Source organism: Dermochelys coriacea, chromosome 9, assembly GCF_009764565.3.
Source record: "Dermochelys coriacea isolate rDerCor1 chromosome 9, rDerCor1.pri.v4, whole genome shotgun sequence".
Classification (NCBI taxonomy): Eukaryota; Metazoa; Chordata; order Testudines; family Dermochelyidae; genus Dermochelys; species Dermochelys coriacea.
The window spans coordinates 53882482-53903644 of NC_050076.1; the positions used below are offsets into that span (position 1 = coordinate 53882482).

Below are 21163 nucleotides of genomic sequence, written 5' to 3' on the forward strand. Positions count from 1 at the left end.
CTGTAGCTCACGAAAGCTTATGCTCTAATAAATTTGTTAGTCTCTAAGGTGCCACAAGTACTCCTTTTCTTTTTGCGAATACAGACTAACACAGCTGCTACTCTGAAACCTGTATTTCCCCATGGTATTTCTCCCTCCCACCCCACCCCCCACTGTTCCTCTGATATTCTTGTTAACTGCTGGAATTAGCCTACCTTGCTTGTCACCATGAAAGGTTTTCCTCCTTCCCCCCCCTGCTGCTGGTGATGGCTTATCTTAAGTGATCACTCTCCTTACAGTGTGTATGATAAACCCATTGTTTCATGTTCTCTGTGTGTGTGTATATAAATCTCTCCTCTGTTTTTTCCACCAAATACATCCGATGAAGTGAGCTATAGCTCACGAAAGCTTATGCTCTAATAAATTTGTTAGTCTCTAAGGTGCCACAAGTACTCCTTTTCTTTTTGCGAATACAGACTAACACGGCTGCTACTCTGAAACCAAATATCAGGAGAGACATGATAAAAATTGCAAGAGTCAGCCCCACTGCATATTTTACTCTCCTCCTCCCATCATCTTGAGACTCTAACCAAGTCCTATCATTTCTCGCACTATACCATCTCTAAGATCTGCCCTTTCCCGTCAAGCCCTGCTACAATAAATCCTGGTGCATGCCTTACTCAATTTTGTTTTGTCAGTTTGCGTCTCGCAACCTCCTCCACTTTAGATTGTCCGTCATTAGTTCCAGTCTAGCAAAAACTAGATTGGGTGATTTTTTTTTTTTGGTGAATAATTTATTTGCTGAAAAATGCAGGTTTGAGCTGACCGCAAGCAAAATGTTTGGAGTTTTCTGTTTTTGTGAGAAAAACTGAAAAAATTATTGTTTCAGGTAGACCTGAAATAAAATTTCTTTTCAGACTTTTCAGTTCAGTCACCAAACCGAAAAGCCAATTATTTGTCGAGCACTAGCTCTCCTGCTAAAATCAGCATCCTTTCCCAGTGCGCTGATCACATCTGCTCTCCTTAGATCCATTCACTAGCTCCATCTCGCTTCACTAGTTTCCTCTCTCCCTCAACTTCCAACTCCTATTCCTCACCTTCAGAGGCATGCAATGCGTCTACCCCACTCATTCCACCCTATAGTCGCTGTCTTCTTCTCTCCTTCTTTAATACTGCACCTTTCTGTACAATATCCTCCCCCCTCTCTCCACCAAACTGCCTTGCTCTCCTTCTTCAAGCCCATGAAGGTGTGCTGAGGTGCAATGAGCTTATGATCATAAATTCTTTGCTATTGTCCTGTGTATCATCTTCATCTGAGTTAGGCTGTGCTGAGAAGTTTATCTTTCCATGTGATTTCTAAAGCCACCGACAGTTGCAGCTCTCTGTAAAATTATTAGTGTATAGGAAACACACCCGTTACAACTTTCTTCCTCCAACACAAACCTGCTGTACCGTTTTTCTCTCCACTCACCTCGGCCAGTGCTGTAGTGCTGTAATTTATCACTGTACACGGCCTCTTTGCTGTAAGCCCGCTTCCTAGGGAAAGGAGAGACAAATTGTTCAAGTAATGTGTAAGTGGCTCATTCTTACCCAGACCACTCAGAGCATCTCTGAAAAAGAGTGTGATAATGAATTTACCTGCACTGGCATGGGAAAATGATGCCTATTACTCATGCACTAACACATATCTATGTCAAGGTGATATAGATGTGCACATTCACATGCAGATATATCAATAGAGACACACTCACACGCACAGCTGTCTACCTATATCTGTCTGTATGTCAGAGATTTGAAATAGTGAGTGTCCACAGGAGAAGGAAGAGACAGTGACCCAGCATAAATTGTAGCTCTGGAATCCGAATGCCCAATTGTGTGCTCCCTGCTTTCTACAGATTCAGTGAGTGGAGCAGGAAAGGGTAGGAGACAATAAAACTGGGTCCATGTTTGCAAAAATATTGTTGAAGTAAATTCTCTGATTAGACTCCTTTAAATCTGTTGCTGTCTCCATGGCTCATGTTCACATGAATGAAACACGCTTCCCCTCTTGTTTCACGTCTAACTTCTCATTGTGTTCGCATAAAAATTCACTGAAAAATGTATCACCTACTGAGAACTGTCTGGTGTGATATTTACCTGTGACAGCGCTGCCTTGGGACTCTCTAGTACAAGCATAATGGTCATTTGTAAACTGCCTTGTGCTAGGTGTCCCCAGCTCATTCAGCTGTGGCCCAGCTAATGCCCTCAGGTCTGCTCAGAGGGCAGAACATAGCTCAGAAAGTGGCAAGCTTTAATGGGAGCCAGAAGACTCACATCTCGTGCCCTTTAGTACTGCAAGGATACTTCATCCTTCCCCACCTCACATGCATTCCTTGCACATGCTGTTTACTTTGTACTTTCCACCACCTCCAAATCTCAGTTCAGTTCCTGTTACACCTTTACAGCACGGCACATCCAACCAAGGGGAATGGTGAAGAGTTCTCTTTCTCTGCAGTCTGGCTTCTACTTTGCTCCGGGCTGGCCAGCAGGAGGCACTGCAGCCAATGGCCCCTCCTTGAAGGCCCTGTCACTGCATCAGAGGCACAGCCACTGCATGCCAGGGAGACTCTCCCTTCTGATTGCAAAGGAAAAGCTAAAAATTGTGGGTGAAAAATGGTACCTGCTGCAGACGATTGAAATAGCCACCAGCGAGACAATGAAGACCACACCAGCTGCTGCAGACCCTGCGATCAAAGGCAACTGCTCTCTCAGCTCTGACTTGTAGTCATCTGCAAGGCAGAAAGGCATCTTACTCTCTCTCCAACCCAAGGAAGAGCCAAGAACAAACCTCTCACGGCCTGATTCTGCTGCCCTTTGGCTGAGAAGCTGCCCACGTTGGCTTCAATGGAGTAAGGTACTATTCACTGGGAATAAGGGTGGCAGAATGAGACTGAGGCACCAGATATATTGCTCCTCCCACCTCTTCAGCAAGGCCAACCACTTGTGGGTTGGGAACATCACCATAGGCTCAGAAAGAAGCAGGGGGATGAGACAGTCTTGGGCTTGCATAGCCCTGATGCGGATTGTCACACACAACTCTCATGCGTCTGAAGTTAAAAAATAGAACAGAAAGTTTGGCAGGTTGAGCAAATGTGACACATTTGCAAATGTGAATCTTGTGAAAAGCTGAAAACCTCCTCAGGTCTGGGTCTGGCAGCCATGGCACCAGCCACGCTGCCACATGTTAGATTATTATGCTATAGGCCTTTGTTTCAGTGCTGTAGAGCACACTGACTCACACAAGGCACCTGCTGAGCACCTGCCACAGCAGATCACAACAGACTCCCCAGTGACTGAGCACTGGGCCTGGGGGGAAGGAGGGATGGGATGGGAAGGGGGTAACTGCACAACCCTCGGCTTTGCACAAGCATTATACATTACCAAGTGGGAGCTGATCATGGGTTTAAGTGGAGATGGAAGGCGTTTTAGAGCCACGAGCTTGGGGCAGAGGGAGTATTTAGCAATTACAGCTGCGATTTTCAAAGAGAGGTAGAGTTGAGAGCTCCTTTGGAAATCTCAGCCATCGCTCTTCATTTACCCCATAGCTACGGTCCAACAATGTGACTCTCAGCTCATATAGATGCCCTATTCCCTGCCCTCTCCCGAGACCATCTTGATGGCGTTAACATGCTGGAAACTAGAAAAAAAGAGTAGTTGCAAGGAGAACTCTAGATTCACTGGCTCCTTGTATCTACAGAGCGCGGGTGACCATCTTGCAAAGAGAGCTTTCGCTGCGACAACGGTTGAACTCCATGGAACACAGGGAAGTAGCTGCAGAAACTGAGGAAGTTGATTTCCAGGTCACACATGAGCAAACATACTATCTGCTGCAGTGCTCTGTTCATTTGAACAGATCCTTTTGTCACAGAAACGTGACCAAGACACAAACACTGAACTTGCAGCTGCGAAGGAGTTAAAACGGGAAGGAGAGATATGAAAATCCAGAATCTTACAACAGGAGTTCATCCCAAGGGACTGGTTCTCATTTACATTAAGGCCCATTTGAACTGCATGTATGCCTACTTTAAGCCTTTTGCACTGTTGGAGTAGTGTACAGGGGCCTTAATGCAAACAAGAATCAGCCTCTAATGCTTTATTTTAAGTCTATTTAACAATGACCGCCTGGCTGATGGAGTACCAGATAAGGACACGGCACTGTGACTCAGGGCACTTGGGTCCTGATCTGGACTTTGCCGGTGCCCTGCTGCGTGACCTTCCCATCTTTGTGCTTCTGTTTCCCTCCCCCGCTTTGTCTGTCATGTCTATATAAATGAAAAACTACTTAGAGCCAGGGTTGTCTCTCGATGAGTGTCTGTAGAGCATCTACCACAACAGGGCCCCACTCTTCGTTCCTATTGCAATACAAATAATAATAATTCATTTTCTAGAGAGTAAGACCTGTTAACTTGTGCCAGAAGCAGAAACCAAAAGGTTAAAGTAAAAGTCCTTCAAAGGAGGTATTTAGCGCTCCTTTTATCTTTAGTTTTTCTTTTTCACAGTTAGTTGCTAGTAACCAGATTTATCTCCTGTGTGCTACTTAAATCCTGAGAAAGTCTCATCTAACGATGAATGATTATTTAATAATCTACAATATCCATTCTTATTAAATTTCAATTAATTGCTTATTGGAGGCAGAGTTTTCTCCTCCCTTCATTAATCCTGAATATTTAAGACATTCATTTTTTATTTGCATCCTTTCAGTCATTCTGTGTTTTTCCTTTTCCTTATGCTTTTAGATGTTTGCCTTACAGAAAAAATACACAAAAGAACCTGCTGAAGGTTAGCTTCTTAAATACGAGAAGGGAAAAGAACTTTTCAGAGAAGAAGGATAGTTCTGTGGTCAAGGCATTTCATCAACACTCCAGAGATGTAGGTTCAATTCCTGACTCTCTCACAACCTCACTGTGTGACCTTGGACAAGTCATTGAATTGCTCTGAATAAATCTCTGCTGTGTGCCTGCTCTGATGTTGTTTGGGGCCGTTAGTTGCTATAGTAATATAAATAATTAACATTTGCCACAGACAATCACACACATCTTTCTGTCTTTGTGCTTCTGGGCAACAGTCATAGGGCCATATTTTTCTTTTAATGGCTTCTGCGTCTTTGGGCTATAAACTGTCTTTTTCTACATATCTGTGTACATGACTGAACACAATGGGGCCCTGACTGGATCTCCTGCTGCCACCCCAATACAAATTAATATTAATGGCTGAGGATTTTCAACAGTGCTTAAGGAAGTTAGGCACCCAGCTGCCATTACATTTCAGTAATAGCTGGTTCCTATCTCCCTTAAGCCCTTAAACAGAGTTGGCAACAACCTATCCTGAAGGACGACCCATGACTCTCACAGATCTTGGGAGATAGGCCAGTCCTTGCTTACCGACAGCCCCCCAACCTGAAGCAAATACTCACCAGCAACCACACACCAGAACCACTAACCCAGGAACCTATCCTTGCAACAAAGCCCGTTGCCAACTCTGTCCACATATCTATTCAGGGGACACCATCATAGGACCTAATCACATCAGCCACACTATCAGAGGCTCGTTCACCTGCGCATCTACCAATGTGATATATGCCATCATGTGCCAGCAATGCTCCTCTGCCATGTACATTGGTCAAACTGGACAGTCTCTACGTAAAAGAATAAATGGACACAAATCAGACGTCAAGAATTATAACATTCAAAAACCAGGCGGAGAACACTTCAATCTCTCCGGTCACTCCATTACAGACCTGAGGGTGGCTATCCTTCAACAAAAAAATTTCAAAAACAGACTCCAAGGAGAGACTGCTGAATTGGAATTAATTTGAAAACTGGATACAATTAATTTGGGCTTGAATAGAGACTGGGAATAGATGAATCATTACACAAAGTAAAACTATTTCCCCATGTTATTTCTCCCCCCCACCCCACCCTCCCACTATTCCTCAGATGTTCTTGTCAACTGCTGGAAATAACCTACCTTGCTTGTCACCATGAAAGGTTTTCCTCCTTTCCCCCCTGCTGCTGGTGATGGCTCATCTTAAGTGATCACTCTCCTTACAGTGTGTATGATAAAACCCATTGTTTCATGTTCTGTGTGTGTGTATATAAATCTCCCCACTGTATTTTCCATCAAATGCATCCAATGAAGTGAGCTGTAGCTCACGAAAGCTTATGCTCTAATAAATTTGTTAGTCTCTAAGGTGCCACAAGTACTCCTTTTCTTTTTGCGAATACAGACTAACACGGCTGCTACTCTGAAACATGCAATATAAAGGCATAGATTTGGAGAAGAGGCTGAGGGTCTTTTGCATCCTTGGCATGTTCAGTTCAGTTCATTCAGTTTTTCACTATGGCAAAGCCCAAAATAACAGAGCCAAAAGAGAAAGAAAAGACACAGGCCAGGAGGTAACAGAGCTATGGAGTTTCTCCCCTAGCTATAGGCCTCAATTCTAATCCACTTGTGTCCATAGGAGAAAACCTCACATACATGTTCATATCAGACTACTGATTGTGTGGTTTCACTGGAGCAATCTAGGTAACTAGTGTCCACCATGTGATGTCCTGGAAGTTCATAAACAATAGTAGTAATAGCTATTACGGGCCCAATCCTGAGCTGGTGTAAATCAGCAGAGCTCTGTTGTTTTCAGAGGGGCTACTCACATGCTTAAATATTTTGCTGGACCAGAGGCAGAATGCTCAGCACCTTGCAGGATTGAGCCCATGACATGTTACTCTAGAGGAGGTACAAATGGGCTGGAAATCAGAGAGAACAGACTGCCTTTGGGAGATTTCTGAACTTTCGGCTTCTGGACATGTTAGACTACCACAAGAAAAGCCTTTCTTTGCCAATTTCAGCACTTCCCTGAAGGAATGGGGAGTGTTGTGAGAATGAAAAATAATCCCCGCACCTTATGATTTTAAGGTTAACTGGCAATTTTTCATGCTAAGTAACAAAGACAAGTTGGAACCGGAGGAATGGATCCAAATATCCTTAGCTGTTGTGTAACTTTGGAGAAAGAACTACAATGTACTGAACTGAGGAAAGGACCCTGAACACCTCCATTCACTGCTTGGCCTGATTTCTGGACCCATCTGCCCTGAAGAGATTTAGATCAGGTTTAAAATGCTCAGAGATCTGGGAACGTTTCATGTCACTTCTTAGTTGATTTGAAGCAGTTTGTTCATCTCTTAGAGTGACTTACCGAATACACAACTAATAAACTGTTATACAAAGTAGGAGAGGGCACGTACAGAAAGGATAGCTTCTTTCTAATCTCCTTATTTTTGTCTGTTCTTTGCATCTTTTATTGATGTTATTCAGAGAAGTGCCATACAAATGATTAAAGAGCTGGGGGATTGATTTACAGGAGGGAAGAGTCAAAGAGCTAAATGTGTAGGGCTTGTGAAATGAGAGCTAGGGAGCAGAGGATGGAGGGACATAATCTATAAGAATCTGAAGGGGGTAAGTGCCACAGATGAAATGGAAAGATTTAGGGCTGAAGAAGAAGAGGCTGGAAGTAGTGGGATGAAACTGAAACACCGGAGCTGAATACTGGGAAAATCTTCCTGTGAGTGAGGCCTGTTAGAGTGCGAAATAGCCTCTCAAAGGTTTCAGAGTAGCAGCCGTGTTAGTCTGTATTCGCAAAAAGAAAAGGAGTACTTGTGGCACCTTAGAGACTAACAAATTTATTTGAGCATAAGCTTTCGTGAGCTACAGCTCACTTCATCGGATGCAAATGCATCCGATGAGGTGAGCTGTAGCTCACAAAAGCTTATGCTCAAATAAATTTGTTAGTCTCTAAGGTGCCACAAGTACTCCTTTTCTTTTAGTCTCTCAAAGGAAAGAGCAGACATTCCATTGAGTTAATGGTTAAAAAAATGCCTGGACCAAGGGTGTATCTATGCTGCAGTTCATTTGCAGGTCGGGTAGACATACAGCGCTAACTTTACCCTTGCTAGAATGGCTAACAATAGCAGTGTCGAAGTGGTGGTGCAGGCTTCAGCAACATGAGTAGCTCCCCAGTGGCTGCATGCAGCCCACGCTGAAGCTCCTTCTGCCACGTGTACACTGGTATTTTCAGCCATGCTAGCATGGGTATGTCTAACTGAGCTGCAGTCGCACCTTGGATTGCAGCGTAGACCACCCCAGTGAGCAGAGAGTGGATTGTAAGCAACAACCCCGGACTGGCCAGGAGAGGGACAAGAGCAGTTGGTCTGACGGTTCTCTTCCATCCTTCATTTCTATATGCATGTGAGTTCTGTGGCACTCAGATCACATCCCCACCCCCATGTCTGTGCGTACCCTCATACAGCACACGCACGCTAGTGTGACATACTTCCCAGCTCAGCCAGAACAGACTCTTAGCAAGCTCTCCTGGGGTGAGAGGCATGGGGTCAGGAAGGGGTTAACGTTCATGTTCTCCCCTGGCTGGCATGCAAATGATCCAAGCCACATACAGATGAGGGAAATGCAGTTAAATGGTGGAGGAGAAAACAGAGATAAGAGATTTAAAACAGATTACTCCTCCAGCTGGCAATTAATCAAACATCACTATAAATCACCTGGCTCTTGCCACACTGCTCCTCTGGGAGCTGGGGTTTGGAAAGACAGGTTTATTTAATCCAATTACAGCTTGAGCTGCAAGTGAGACCTCTCTCTCTCTCTTACCCCCTCCTTTTGCCACACACTTACCATCTGTCAGTGTTTGGAAGCACATTTTCCCACTGTATTTCCCATAGCCAGCCACTGTCCGGGCTCGCACCTGCACCACATACACCATGCCAGGCCTCAGCCCCTCGATCTTGGCTGTGTTGGTTTGACTCTTGGCCATGGATGAATTGTACTCGTTGTGGTCCTGCGGGGAACAGCAAAGAAAGGCTGGTGTCGATCAAAGGGAGGGAATGGCATGGTTCCAGAGCAACGGTAGTCCCATCCAATGGCCACTCCAGGGTTCTACTCAGGCATGAGGCTGATCCACTGGTGGAATGGGAATATTGGGGTTAAGGCGTTACTGCTCCAATCACCCCACTCCAAGCGTTCTGCACTGAAAATACAAAGCACTGAAGGAAAATGCACATGGCCATATTGTCATTAATGAAATGCATGCCTTATATTAATATATATATTTATATATATATATATGTGTGTGTGTGTGTGTGTGTGTCTATATATATACAGTGCGGTAGCTAGACACATTGCACACAGGTGTCACATTGCCAACCTGCCATGGCTTCTTTGAAAGACTGCTGGCAGGTACAAGCTGTATCAACTAGAGGTGGCAGTTCTGGACAATGAAGTGACCTCTGCTTCCTCTCTCAATGCCACTGCAGCACACACACCCCTGCTTACAATCTGCAAGTATGGTTCTTTACATGGGCCAAGAATCTGTCCCCAGAGCCAGGGCCAGCCTTTGGGGTGGGTCGTCTGATCCTCTGCCCAGGGTGACCTGCCAAAGAGGGCGCAGTGAGCAGGGTTTGGATTCCCACCTGACCTGCTGCGTCAGGCGAGCAGCAGCGCTGGCAAGGGGGCTGGGGGGAGAGACCTGAGCTGCCGGGGGCAGTTGGATGACCAGCTGTCAGAGCAAGGTGACTGCTCCGGAGCAGGGGTGCCCCTCCTCCCCCCTGCTCCACATGTGCAGCCGCTGGTGTCCCTGCCCCACCGCCTTCCTTGTCCTCCACAGAGCCGACCCTGGCCACTCTGCTGGGGTGGGGGTGGGGCTGTTGTCTGGGTGTCCCCTCCACTCCACCATGCACCCAATTTTCACTGAGTTGGGGTGACCGGACAGGGGGAATCTGTGCGTGTGCTGCTGCCTCTCTGGGTTCGGAGCTGCTGGCAGCTGCTTGTGTTTGAACACAAGCCTTCAGGCTCCTGCCCCTGAGTGCTTCTTAAAGAGAGAGCGCACTCATACACTCAGGCGCACACACACACACAAACACAGAGTCCCCCCAACACACATTAACACCAGGGCTCCCTGCATTCTTGTCACTTCCCCACCTGGGCTGTGCTGAGGCATCAGCAGCTGCTGCTCTCCTGCCCTCTCCTTATGCACAGGGCGGAGGAGCAGCAGTCCAGGGGGGAGCGAGCAGCAATGCCAGTTGCTTTGTGCATCCAGGTGGGTCAGTTTCCCCATATGGGTGCAGGAGGAGGATGCAGGGGTTAGGGGCTCAGGAGGGAGGTGCAAGCGGTAGGACTGAAGAGGGCACAGTGAAGGGGCTAGGGGCACAGGAGAGAGGTGCAGGGGGTAGGAGTGAAGGGGTGCAGGGGTTGGGGCACAGGAGGGGAGTGTAGGGGTTTGGGTGAAGGGGGCACAGTGCAGAGGTTAGGGGCACAGGAGGGGGCAGTGGTTGGGGTGAAGGGGACACAGTAGAGGGGTTAGGTGCACAGGAGGGAAGGGCAGGGGTAGGAGTGAAGGGAGTGCAGGGATCGGGGCACAGGAGAGGGCAGGGGGTAGGGGTTCAGGAAGGGAATGCAGGGGTTGGTGTGAAGGGGGCAGTGCAGGGGTTAGGGGTGCAGGAGGGAGGTGCAGGGATTAGGGATGAACGTTGCACTGTACAGGGCTTAGTGGGGAAGGGAAGATGGGGGACCAGGGGCAATGGGGGGCACCAAAATGCAAGTTCACCCAGGGTGCCATTTTGCCTAAGGCCAGCCGTGCCCAGAGCAACAGCCTGTGGGTTAAAGGACACAACTGCCTCCTGCAACAGACTTTTCCTCTGAGAGATCAGGAAAGACTCTGCAGAAGTGAGTAAGGAAAGCAAACACATCAGCGAATGGGGATGAAGACAAGTCTTTCCTTCTCCCTCCCGCCCCCCATCTTGTCCAGTTAAATTGCAGGGTCATTGGGGCATATGTGCATGCACAGCACCTAGCATAACAGGGTCCTAGTCTCAGCTGAGGTCTCGAAGCACTACCACACTACAAACACGAACGTGTTTGTTGGTGCAGTGAGCACTGTTTGTCACCCTGTTCGTCACATAGATTCAAATCTTAGATCGGGTCACTAAGGGAAAGTCGGTTTGACCTGTCCTCCTAGCCCTGCTTGTCCACGTGACAGCAGGAGTGCACAGGTCAGCACTTGAGAAGCTGTGGAGCAGAAAGGAATTATGGAGGCTGAGCCATGTGGCGTTGGACTAGCAAGTGTGGAGTGGGATGCAGCCAAGGAATGAGCCCCTTGAAGTGAATGGCCGGAGCTGGTGTTGAAGGAAATGTGCTCAGCACCATTTTGCACTCTATACCTGGCTAACAAGGTGTATTGCTCCCTCCCTTTAAAAACACACAGAACGAATGCTTGGACATGGCTCTTCTACACCCGTCCTCTCATCCAGCACACTAGGCTTTGTTCAGACTCTTGGGTCATGTTGTAACTCAAGTTAATTCACGGCTCGGCTTACATTGTACCTAAACCAGAAACAGACATTTCTGTCCTGGAACAAATGCTGGTGGTGTCTCTGGATTAGCATTTATGATTGTCTTACAGAACTTGAGTTAGTTCACATTCAATTAACTCAACATGACCCAAAACTCTAGTCTAGGCAAAGCCAGCAGCAGTGTCACTTATGCCCCTCATAACCATACGTCACACCCAATTTACCTGCCAGGGCTGGGTGTTCTCTCTCATGATAAAACTTTGTTGAGTTATCCAAGGACCTAATCCTAACCCCACTGTACTCAATGGGTCTTTCCACTGAGTTCAATGTGTGGTGGCCCAGGCCCATAATTAACAATCCACAACAAGGAAAAAAATACAGAAGCATTTCAGAGCCTTGAGTGTCTGTCCCCACCCCAGCCTTCTTCCCCTGCTTTCATTCAGGCTTACAGTGGCTGGTCGTGAGCCCACAGTGCTGCTGATCTCAGGGTGGCAGATCCGGCTCACCTTCTCATAGTAACGGATCTCGTAGTCCAGGATGATGCCATTGGGCTGCTCTGGCTGAGGCCATGACAGTGTGATGCTCCTCATGGTGGCACTTACCTGGTGCATGATGGGAACTGTGGAAGGAGCTGTGGAGAAAGGAGGAAACGGGAAATATAAGAAAAGTGAAAATTAACTCATGGATGGGGGGAATAACGTGATCTGAAGAGAGGGTGAAAATAAAATGTCAGAGAGCCATCCTGGGGAGTGAGGAGGGAAAGAAGAGAATGGGAAGAAAGGAGCAAATGGTGAGAGGTTGGAAGGAAGGAGGATGAGATATTATACAGCATAAGAACATGAGAATGGCTTTGCAAGTCAGACCAATGGTCTGTCTAGCCCAGTATCTTGTCTATGACAGTGGGGCCAGTGCCACATGCTCGAATGAACAGAACAGGGGAATTTTAAGTGATCCACCCCCTTGGTCCAGTCCCAGCTTCTGGCAGGTTAATTCTTTTCTATGTGAAGAAGTACTTCCTAATCTGTGTTTTAAACCTGCTGCCTATTCATTAATACAACTCATTGAACTAACACTGCCTATTTAAAGGGACCAAGAGAAAATGTTTTCAGTGTTGAAGAAACCAGATAACGCAGAGAATTCAGCCTTAAAGAATGGAATATAAAGAAAGAGGCATATGTACTGTAGCTGTAGGAGAAGGGGATAAATAGGTGTAGAAAGCAGAATCAGACAGAGAGAGAAAGGCAGATTCAGCATATGGGCAACCAAGAGTTATGATGATGGTTTATTGTTTGTTGATGGCCAGCAGTGCGCTTGGTGCAGCAGAGAAAATAAAGAAGAGAACTCAGTCCCTGCTCCATGAGTAATCAAAATAAATCTCTAACAATAATGGAATTGATCTAATCAATCTAGACAATGCTAGAAGACAGACTGATGTATGAAAAGAGAGAGACAGAGAACAATGATCAAACAAAAAAGGCCATTGACCAAAACTTTCCCTCTACCCTATTTCACATAGCAGAGTGCTCCCAGCAGGTCCAGCCACTTTTTGGTCCCAGTCCTGTGAGTGTGAAACATCATAATACCTTCTTGCAGTAACTGGGAGTTCCAATCATATAGGGTGCTGGGATCAGGCCCTCACACTGAGATGTACTGCCATTATTTTAACCCTGGGGTCCCACAAAAATGCTCACATTTGCCTGTCATTGGCCCCACGCCCTGGTGTGTAGGGGCTGCAGGCAGGAAGAGTGGTGTGTACGGTTCCCTAGGAAATATTTTGCAAATATGTGTCATCTGGGCAGTTAGGCCCATTCCAGAGGCAAGTCACTTGCTCTTCAACCATGTCTTAAAAAGTCCCGAACACAAGTCCTCTCTGGGAGGAGTGAGTGAGCAGTGTAGTGGGGGGTGTGTGTGTGTGTGTGTGTGTGTGCTGAATTCCACTGGAGACGGAGAACTCACCCCACCCCTCCCTTTGCCATGTTAGCAAGAGGCTTCCATGTTTATTTGCTATTGTTGCAATACTATCCATGAAATGAGAGCAGTGTGTCAATAAAACTGGTTAAATATTTAAACTAATAATTATTTTTAATTAGAGATTTCAAATTTTGAGTGCTCAGTCTCACAAGGAACAGTCAATAACTCATAGCAAGCAAAGCAGTGAATTCAGAGGACATTTCCCAGGGGGTGAACAAAACACAGCTCCCGCATTACATTAACTGTGACAGAGATTAGAGCTACCCAGTCTAAACCTCTGTCTCTCAGGTTGCCTCTTGTCTGATACTTGGATTGTAAGCACCGGGCTGTCTTTTGTTCAGAGTCTGTACAGCACTTGGCACAGTGGGGTTTTGGGCCATGACTAAGGCTCCCAGGTGCTATTGCAATACAAACAAATTATAACAACAATAAACTTTGGCAGGACAATATTTCCACTTAACTATGTATCCAGGCTGCTAAGACCCCCAGTAAGGTTCCAGGACAGAGTCTCACTAAGCACCCAGAGCATGGGCATAGTTTGTGGAAGGGGGTAAGGGGACTTTGTCCCCCAAACAGGTCCAGACTTATGGGTGGGCATTGTGGGCAACCATCCAAGGTGTCACGGTCAGGAGGCGAGGCTCAGTGCATTTAATTTAATGCACCAGGACAGGCCCCTGCCAGCTGGGGAACTGGCTTCAGCGTGTGCGAGACATCCCATGTTGTGTTTGTGTAGTGTGTGCATGTGCGTGTATACACAGAAACACATGTCGCTGGGTCAGCCCCTCTCAGATTCCTAGCATTTCATGTGCCCTCACAGACAGGAACATGGACACACAAATACGGGCATATGTGTGTAGTCATATGCACAGTTCCACTCACTCAGCTTGTTCTGGCATGATAAGCTACACCCACATAACCAAAGGGAAATGGAGACTGAGCCCTCAGGGTCCCTGTTCGAGACCTGAACAAACATTGGGGCAGGCACCTGGCCCCATGGGCCAGTGGTAACCCCACTGCAGGCCCAGCACTGCAAGCCTCGGGTATGCATGGAATTCCACCCCCACCCATCACAGCCCCGCTGGCTGGGCTGGCGCTGCCCCCAGAAATATAGAAGTCACACTGTGCCTATGGCCCAGAAGAAAATCCCCAGAAGCTTTAGTACCTACAGAAGGTAAAAGGAACCACAAAGATTCCAGGGGAATATTTTTACAGCTCTGTTAGTCTATGGAGCAGCCATCAAACTGAACCAAACAGAATTGGTTTGTGGATTCAGGGATTGTTAACAATCACCTCTGCCCTTTTATGCCTGGCTCAGGGCTTGCCCCATTAGCTTGGCTGAAGGTACAAAAGGAAAAAGAGGAAAGGCCAAGCCAAATGTCAAATCGAAGAAAGAAGCAGATCTCATTAATCCCGAGCCAGCCAAGCAGGAGGCAGAATAATCCTCAGCGGCTCAGGGCCTCTACCCTGCTCTCCACTTGAAGTTCAAAGTTAGTCTTTGCTGGGCTATGCAAAGCAAGATGGGCATGATCCAGGAAGAGCGTTTCTGCAGCTAAAATGGTGGGAGATGTGCTGGAAGGCACTTGAAGAGTTAATACTAGGCCTCACCATCCCCAGAAGCAGAGCTGGCTGCCTGTCTCACATCTACATAATTACAACAACACTTCTGTCTGTAGCCGCACAGGCGTCTTTGTACTCCTTGCTCCTGCCTGCCTCACAACGGGACACCCTCATCTTTCAGTTCAACCCATTGGGCCACGTTCCGAAGTTACACTTTTGCACTTGTGCTCTGACTCCCTTAGCTCTCCTTACATCCCCTCGACAGAGATCTAAGGCTGTCTAACCTGGTATAACTTGCACGCCAAAGAACTGGTAGAAGATGGAAGATGGTCTATGTGGAAGTAGGGTGACTTTACTGTACATCTTCCTACACTCTCTTCTAGCTCGTTGCCTTGCAGATTACTCCGGATTAGGCTAGTGTAGACATTGTTGGAGGGGGCATACCAGCAGGTTGCTCTATGGGAGCGTACTTGGTGGAAGGGTTTGTTTACACATCACCTCTGAATCTGGCCCTATGAATCCAAGGGAACCAGAAGGCCAGATTGTGAGCCCTTTACTCGCCCCAGTGAGCAGTTCCAGTGAAGTCACTAGATCTGTGTGAGCAACTGCATGGGACTTTGAAGTCTGGCCCTAGTTAAGCAGTTCATCTGAAGGGAGGCTAAGTTAGCGAAACATGCCCATCAAGAGGACGGGAAGAAAGTGCAAATTACAGTAATTCTCTTCATCACTCACCCTCATCTCGGAATTCGGCTCCGCATATTCATTCTCCAAACACTCTGAATTCCCTGATGGTGAATCTGCACATCACTCAGGCAACACAACATGTGTTTCATTAAGTGTTCATTAAGTTAATTTCTTGTCTGGTCCTCTGGGGACATCAAAGCCTCGTGTGCCAAAGCCCACTGAAACATGTGGGGAAGGTTCAGGAGAGGCTAATCCTCAGAGTCCAAGTGCAGAGCTCCCCACCCCCTCGTCGTTGAGGAGCTGGGATGCCAGCAGCTTCACTGTCAAGGAGAAACATTCCCATTACTATAAATCAGGGGTGGCCAACCTGTGGCTCTGGAGCGGCTCTTCAGAAGTTAATATGCAGCTCCTTGTATAGGCACAGACTCCGGGGCTGGAGCTACAGGTGCCAACTTTCCAATGTGCCGGGGGGTTCTCACTGCTCAACCCCTGACTCTGCCACAGGCCCTGCCCCAACTCCACCCCTGCCCACCCCCTCCTCTGAGTCTGCCATGCCCTCGCTCCCCCTTCCCCCCCCCAAGGCTCCTGCACACCACGAAACAGTTGATCAGGAGGTGCGGGGAGGGAGGGGGAGGCACTGATTGGCGAGATTGCCATGGGCGGTGGTGCTGGGAGCCGGGAGCTGAAGGGGGGCTGCTGATGTATTACTGTGGCTCTTTGGCAAGGTACATTGGTAAATTCTGGCTCCTTCTCAGGATCAGGTTGGCCACCCCTGCTATAAATCATCAGTGACCTCACCACTAACCAAGCAGCAGCACATGGAGTAATTTTCCAAACAGCTCTCAGACGCTAACAACTTTCAGCTACTCGTGAGCTCACCAACACTTGAATTGTCATCCAGAGGTGTATGGCTTGGTATGCCAACCTCCTGCCCCAGCTGGCCCCCTCAGATGTTGATTAATCCTGCTTGGCCAGGGAAGAGATTCATTTTTTCTCCTGGTGGAATGTTCCACTCTGGTAGGGATGTCTCTGTTCAAAACAAATGAGCATATACTAATTCTGGGGGCATCACCAGCTGAGCAAATAAATAGCTGCATATTGGTTCTGCCCATCCCTCAGACGAGGGGCAATGCTTGACTGTCAGGTATCACATAGATTCAGAGACACTGCAGGTAGGATCTTCAATATTACACCCCTCTCTGCTTGTTTATGCAAGGAGTAACATCCCACATTAATCCTGGGATTCTGGAAATTGAAGGCCACTTGAGTAGCTAACATGAAATACCTTGGCACTCACTTGTGGAGGTAGATGCACCATACCCTCCCTTTACAGAGCAGCTGAATGTAGTCTATGCCCTGCCCCCAAGGACAGCCTGGGGTTCCAAAGCCCTTGCAAAATGCACCCTACCCTGCCAAGCCTTCTGTTCTACCTCTGCCCTGGATAGATACTGCCATCTGTGGAACAGACCTAATGGGCTTCTGTGTTAATCACCTGGGGAAAGCAGTGGGTGTCGCTGCTTTTTCCACTTCCATGAACACAGGCCGTTCCACAGATGGCCCAGTATGATAACTGTGGTCTGGCTCCAGCCACTGACATCAGTTCCCTAACCCATCCCCCTCCCTAAAGCACACTGGTACATAATATCAGCCATATGACTCTCACAAATAACACAGCGCGCCGATTTGCTTACAAACAAATGCCCTTATTAAGAGAAGACTCCTACACATATTTGTAACCCCCTACAAGAGAGCTATGGAGCAGCATAACGATTTCTTAGCAGTGTCTATGATGTGAGCTTTATGTCTCATTTCTTTTCCTTCTGAGGGTTGTGTCTATACACACAGCACAATCTCTATTTGCTACGAACATCAGACCTTCCAAAAAATGCTTTCTACAAAATACATGTGCAAATCTATCATACCACATAGGCCAGGTTCTTTATTCCAGCTGAGTCCCACTATGTGCACCGTGGGGTGAGGGGCATCAGGGAATCACAACTCTCTGATTCTTTGCCTGGCTCTGCCTAAATCCCAATGCAGGTTAAAGCAACCTGGGGGCTCCTCTAACCTGCACCCACTGGAAACAGTCACCAAAGAGGTGTCTGACAGCTGACAACAGCTGGAACCCGCATAGGGTGATCAGACATCCCGATATTATTGGGACAGTCCCGATTTTAACCCATTTGTCCCACATCCCGACCACAAATTGGTCGGGATGCCCTTTGTCTTGGTATTGGGAACAGACCGCTTACCATCACCGCCAAAGTCCTGGGGCTGGCGTGGCGGCACTTCCTGGGCAGGAGAGGTGGAGGGGGTCTCCGCATGCTGCACCAGCTCCCTCCTGCCCAATCAGAGCTGTGGGGGCGGGGCTTGCAGGTGCCAGCAGCAGGCAGAGAGCCCTCCGCCACCCCACCCCACCCCACCTGACCCTAGGAGCCAGTGGGACCTGCCAGATGCTTCCTGGGAGCCGCCCATGTAAGCACCACTGGGACTCCCCACCTTGCCCCCTGGCAGGTCCCTTTTGCTCTTAGGGTCATGGCAGGGGGGCAGGGGGCTCTCTGTGCACTGCCGGCGCCTGCAAGCCCTGCTCTGCGGCTCCGGCAGCTCCCATTGGCGCTTTTCCCGGCCAATGGGAGCCACGGAGCTTGCATTTGTGGTGGGTGCAGCACGTGGAGACCCCTCAGCCGCCCCGATCCCAGGAGCCAGAGGGACCTGCCATGAACCACCCCAGGTAGGAACTGCCAGGACCCCTCACCCCCAAGCAGGTCCCTCTGGCTCTTAGGGTTGGGGTAGGGGGCTCTGCGGGCTGCTCCCACCTGCAAGCCCCGCTTGACGGCTCTGGCAGCTCCCAGTGGTGCTTTTCCCGGCCAATGGGAGCCACAGAGTTCGAGCTTGTGGCGGGTGCAGCATGTGAAGCATCTGGAGACCCCCCTCGCCGCTCTGACTCTAGGAGCCAGAGATCTCCCAGCAGGGCTGGTGAGTGCGGCCAGGGAAGGGGGCATGGTGTGATGGAGTGAGTGTCTGGGAGGTGTGTGTGGGGTGCTGGGCTGTGAGGGTGTGGAGGGTGCTGGGCAGTGGGGGGAGGTTTGTGTGTTTTGGGGTGCTAGGCAGTGGGGGCCTGTTGGGGGGTGCTGGGCAATGGGGGAGATCTTTGCATGTCAGGGCACTGGGCAGTGGGGTTCTGTGTGGGGCATTGTTTAGTTGTGGTGCTGGGGCTGTGGGAAAGGGCACTGGGAGAGAGGGTGGGAGGGAGGAGAAATCTGTGCCCCTGGCCCCGTGGCTTCTGCTGGGGGCTGGAGCTGGGGCCATGAGTCCTTGCCCCGTGGCTTGTGGTGCGGGCTGCAGCTGGGGCCATATACCCCTCTTGCAGCTTCCTAGGGCTGTGTGCCCCCTCTCATGGCTGGTTGGGGCTGTGCACCTGTGGCTCTCTTCCCTCCCCACGCCCGCTCGTCCAATGTGTCCTGATATTTCACCCTTGCGATCTGGTCACCCTAAATCTGCACACCCCTCCCATCCTCATCAAGCCCCCTAACACCAAGGCTGGAGTGGCACCTTAGGGGCCAGTGACATCAGCTTTATGTTATCTGAAAACTCCCCCGCATGGGACACTGGCCTCTGTGCACTACCAGTGTGATTTCAAAGGGCCAGAAATGTAAAGCAAATCTGGTTCTAAATAGCCATACATATGCATTCCTACAAAAAAATCTACATGAAGGGAATGTGAACACTGCATGCTTAAAGAACTGGAGTACTTGTGGCACCTTAGAGACTAACTAATTTATTAGAACATAAGCTTTCATGGGCTACAGCCCACTTCATCAGATGCATAGAATGGAACAATGCTTAATACACCCAAGTCAGGAAATGGTAGTGTGACTCGTTGCACACGCGCTCCCCTTCCTGTGAACCCACGTAGGCTGGGACACAATTTGGGTACCCAAGTTTGCATGCACAGCTTAAACACTCATGCTGGAAACACTGGCTCCATCCATGTGCCCTTCTGCATTTTTAAGAGACCATAAAAACAAGCCACATTGGATTGCCACGTTGCACCCCCCCATACACAAAATGTAACACTGGTTATTAAACACTTATCCTACAGATGGAAAATATATATTCTTGCTGCATGGATGAGTGAGTTTAGCCCCTTATTTTATGTTCTTCTTCCTGCTCTCAGGCTCTGAAGCTAGTGCCTCTTAGGGAATTCACTGAACTGCAAACTCCCGGCTCTGGGAAACTGTCTTTCCCTTCCAGCAGGAGATGTTTATAGTCCAGCACTGCCTTTGTTTACCCAGCACATTTAATCCTTCATTTTTTATCTTTCCACATCCGCTCAGAGAAGATGTTAATTTTCTGAAATTAAACACTTAGCTTGATTGCTGTTTTGTTAATTGCTGCATTCGCAACCCCCCTTGGTGCTCCTGCCTGTTTAACATGGAGAATGCTGTGAAAATGATCAGCACCAAATTGGTGCTCAGGTGGTTGGATGGCAGCTCCTAAGCCTCTCCATGCCTATTTGTTCCAATGCAGCGACCAGCCTTGATCCAGCCAAGCAGAAGCACTGGACCACACTAGAGAAGGGCAAATCTTTCAACAGCCCTGACAGGTGCAGGGTTACAGAAAGAACCAGGAAAACTGTTCTCCCCTTTTACTAGTTTTGGGATGCACTTGGAAGTGGGGGACTGAGAGTGTAGGCTAAAGGCCAAGAAGGTGGCCTCTAGTCAATACTCCATATTCTTGAGTGCTCCTTGCTATTCTAGGCTCAGTTCTCTCTTGGTCAGCGGCTGCAAAATGTGCCAGACTCCTTGGTGCGTTTCTAAAGTTCAGAAATAGCTATTCAGATTAGGATGACCTCACAAAACTTATTTTACTTTTTACCTGCAATGAATTTGAGGCTAGGCCAGTAGGATCTTAGGCTGTAAGAAGAGAGATTACTGGCAAGATAAATGAAATGCAGATGCCATTATCCTTGCCCCTGCTGAGCATGGCATTCCATGAGAATGTGCATACTTTGTAGAAATTCATGGAAGTGGGGTTAGAAAAACAGAGGGCAGGCAGGTCTTTGCTCCGGTGATAGGCTGAAGTGCTCAAGGGCAGCGTTTTCAAAAGAGCTCAGCGTGGGTCTTGCTCTGCTCTCACTCAGGTAAATGGCAAAACACCTACCAGCTTCAACAGCAGCAGAGGTAGGCCAGTGCTGGGCCGTTTTGAATGTTCTACCCTAAATCAATCCAGTATGGAAAGCGGAAAGCTTTGGGGAGAGAGAAATCTTCTTTCAGGGCATTCCAAAACCAGGTCTTGGAGAAGGCACTGTTTGAACTAAGCAGCACCAGGAAACCAGGTAGACATTACTGGACAGTGAAAAATATCATAACATAAAGACTGTAGGTTAAACACCTCGGAGATCCTTCCCCACCACCCCAAAGGTAGGACATCAGCATGTTAGGATCTTTCACTCCCAGATGCACTAGTAAAACCCACATCATTTAGGTTCAAGGAGCAATGGAGAGTTACTTGAACATCCAGCCATATCTCAGGTTGGCGATGAGATCCACAGTTTTATGAGGGTAACACTTTTTCAC

The 21163-nt window shown here is 48.2% G+C and overlaps 1 protein-coding gene across 5 annotated transcripts in view; it reads right to left on the minus strand.

Moving 5' to 3' along the window:
- Window positions 1-21163, minus strand: part of EPHB1 (EPH receptor B1) — a 386433-nt gene that overhangs the window by 73631 nt on the left and 291639 nt on the right. For 4 of the 5 annotated variants that reach the window (XM_038415984.2, XM_043492656.1, XM_043492653.1 and 1 more), the window contains 4 exons: window positions 11822-12003; window positions 8701-8863; window positions 2639-2747; window positions 1451-1515 (listed from right to left, as the gene is read on the minus strand). In XM_038415984.2, coding sequence (XP_038271912.1) covers window positions 1451-1515; window positions 2639-2747; window positions 8701-8863; window positions 11822-12003 — 519 coding nt within the window. The remainder of the gene's footprint in view (window positions 1-1450; window positions 1516-2638; window positions 2748-8700; window positions 8864-11821; window positions 12004-21163) is intronic. The other variant, XM_043492655.1, reaches the window with a different exon arrangement.